The 2,086-nt window shown below is 39.9% G+C and overlaps 1 protein-coding gene across 1 annotated transcript; it reads right to left on the bottom strand.

The window, feature by feature from the left end:
- Positions 1-403: 403 nt before the first annotated feature.
- On the bottom strand, positions 404-2,052 carry rnaseh2c (ribonuclease H2, subunit C). Its single transcript, XM_088386319.1, has 5 exons — positions 1,896-2,052; positions 1,471-1,622; positions 1,275-1,387; positions 1,068-1,187; positions 404-606 (listed from the first exon to the last, which is right to left on the bottom strand). The coding sequence occupies exons 1-5, from the start codon at positions 1,928-1,930 to the stop codon at positions 583-585; spliced, it is 444 nt and encodes a 147-aa protein (XP_088242445.1). The 5' UTR covers positions 1,931-2,052; the 3' UTR covers positions 404-582.
- Positions 2,053-2,086: the final 34 nt, after the last annotated feature.

The raw sequence follows: 2,086 nt of genomic DNA, 5'->3' as shown, positions 1-2,086 counted from the left end.
TGATGATCATCGTGGATTTGTATTGCCGATTTGATGTATTGTACTCCATTTGTTTGATTTGAGTGCTTAGTAAGTTTGCAAGTGTGTATGGGACACCAGCAAATATGCAAAAAGTCAAAATATCAACATGGAATCAATGAGAAAAAAAGTAATTTAAATAATTTCTTGATGTGACTGCCACTGGCCCTAAGTTTGTCTCCACCTTGTTGGCCTTCTGAAATTTTGGAACTGAATACCATATTACGTGACTATCTGTGTGAGCCCTTAGAATGACCGAATTTATTTTCCATAGGGTCAAAAATTAAACTACAGTTCTGTCGATGGTCACTGGTGAGTCATGGAGAATTGGCACCAAGCTAGCCAGAGTGTATTAGAAATGTGCAGATGAAATAGTATAGGCATGTTTCAGTGAAGTGATTTGTTTTTTATTATTCCAATACAAAATTCATAAAACACAAACTATACATTTACTTTTTGCTCTGTAACAAGCATTACCTCAGTTTTGTGGACTATGGCCTGTAACCAGCAAACCTATTTTATTCCAAATATTGCCAAAACCTTCTCCTGATTGCAGGGTTTTCTTTAGTCTTCCACTGCTCCATGAATCTGGAAGAAATGAACGTCGATCATTATTGACAACCTAAATAAAATTCTAACCACATCAAATTCAGTGGAATCAGTCCATCCATTTTCTACGCCGAGTTACCATTTGGGTTGTGGGCCAGTCCCAGCTGACTTTGTGTGACAGGTGGGGTACACTCTTAACAAGTCACCAGTCAAAAGTAGGACAAATACTGTATATGAATCAATCTTGATATATAACAAATACAACTTTATTTATATACGCATTTTACAATTGGTGCAGCTGTAACAAAGCACTTTAATTCCATATAATAAGAAACCACACAAGCACAGGGAGGCTAGAGATGAAATTCAATCCGCAGAATTGTAATGCAGATGTGAAACTCCCACAGTGGATGCACATCTATATTAGGTGGGTTTACTATTTTGTATTGTATTACAAGTGCTTCTTCAAAGTTCACCGTAATTATAATTAATATCCTCACCGCTTGAGCAAGCTCAGGCCAGTCCATCGCCATCACCACTGCGTCGTCCGAGTTCGGAGGGTTCTCGAGATTCCAGTAGGTCAGCTTGTCAAACATACAAGACACCTTCAGGGTCCGGTCCTAAATATGCATTAACAGGAAAAAGAGAAGCACGGTTATTCTACATTATCTTCACATGGATAAAACAGTGAGATTGGTCATGTCTACCTCCTGATCTGTGCCGGGCATGTTGATCTCCTTCAGCACCAGGCCAGTGTAGCCTGGTGGGCAGGTGAGCTCCTGGCCCTTGAGACCTCGACCTCGGAATGAAACGGTCTTCTCTATTAAATGAAATGTGTGCAAGGTCAGGTGACATGAAAAATAAATATACATCATCACAGGGCATCTCTTATATTTACTATACCTTGATTGTCCTTTATGGCAGAATTGAAGTACTGTGAAATCTGTGCAGGTCCATTGTGTTCAATCTCACAGGGGATCAGGTGGAGCTGTTCTCGAGGTGCCTGGTCCACAGATGATGCATCAACACGGGTCACACTCGTGTAACAAGACATCCTGCAACCAGGTAACAAACACTTGAAATGTATTGGCCAAACCTGTTTATAATATTATCCTTCTTATCTTTGTTAGAGAAGAACAAGTTGTTCAAAAAGACTGGAATATTGCCCAGTTGGACATTCAAAAGATTAGAAAATGTCAAATTAAATGTCCCTGCAAAGGTTTTAGGATCTTTGAAAAGCACTACGTTCCGACGATACATTGGTCCTTAATGGCTGGCATGTTTATCAAATACAATGGTGTCGGTTTACTGAAATTCTCTAACTTTACCTTGTTCGCGTTGTTTTGAAATGTACGGGGGTCATTTCCGGATGGATTCAAATTCGGGCTGTGATTGGACCAGGATCTCTTCTTCTACACTCAAAGAGAGTTTGGCGGCACAATTTGGTTGAGTGTAGTAATGTCTCCCCCTCTTGGTGAGTAATCAAGTTACTGTATCTCACGGTAGATATATTTGCGTC

Source organism: Syngnathus floridae, chromosome 1 (genome assembly GCF_059516105.1).
Source record: "Syngnathus floridae isolate MCC-2025c chromosome 1, RoL_Sflo_1.0, whole genome shotgun sequence".
NCBI classification, from domain to species: Eukaryota; Metazoa; Chordata; class Actinopteri; order Syngnathiformes; family Syngnathidae; genus Syngnathus; species Syngnathus floridae.
Note: the sequence above shows the minus strand (reverse complement) of the source record. Positions and strands in the feature narration are given on the sequence as shown.

Excerpts from the sequence above, each read along its gene's own strand:
- rnaseh2c (XM_088386319.1), bottom strand. The coding sequence starts at position 1,930 with ATGACCCCCGTACATTTCAAAACAACGCGAACAAG. Across the intron at positions 1,623-1,895 it reads TTCAAAACAACGCGAACAAG|GATGTCTTGTTACACGAGTG; the intron begins GTAAAGTTAGAG and ends ACCTGGTTGCAG. Across the intron at positions 1,188-1,274 it reads TGCCCGGCACAGATCAGGAG|GACCGGACCCTGAAGGTGTC; the intron begins GTAGACATGACC and ends ATGCATATTTAG.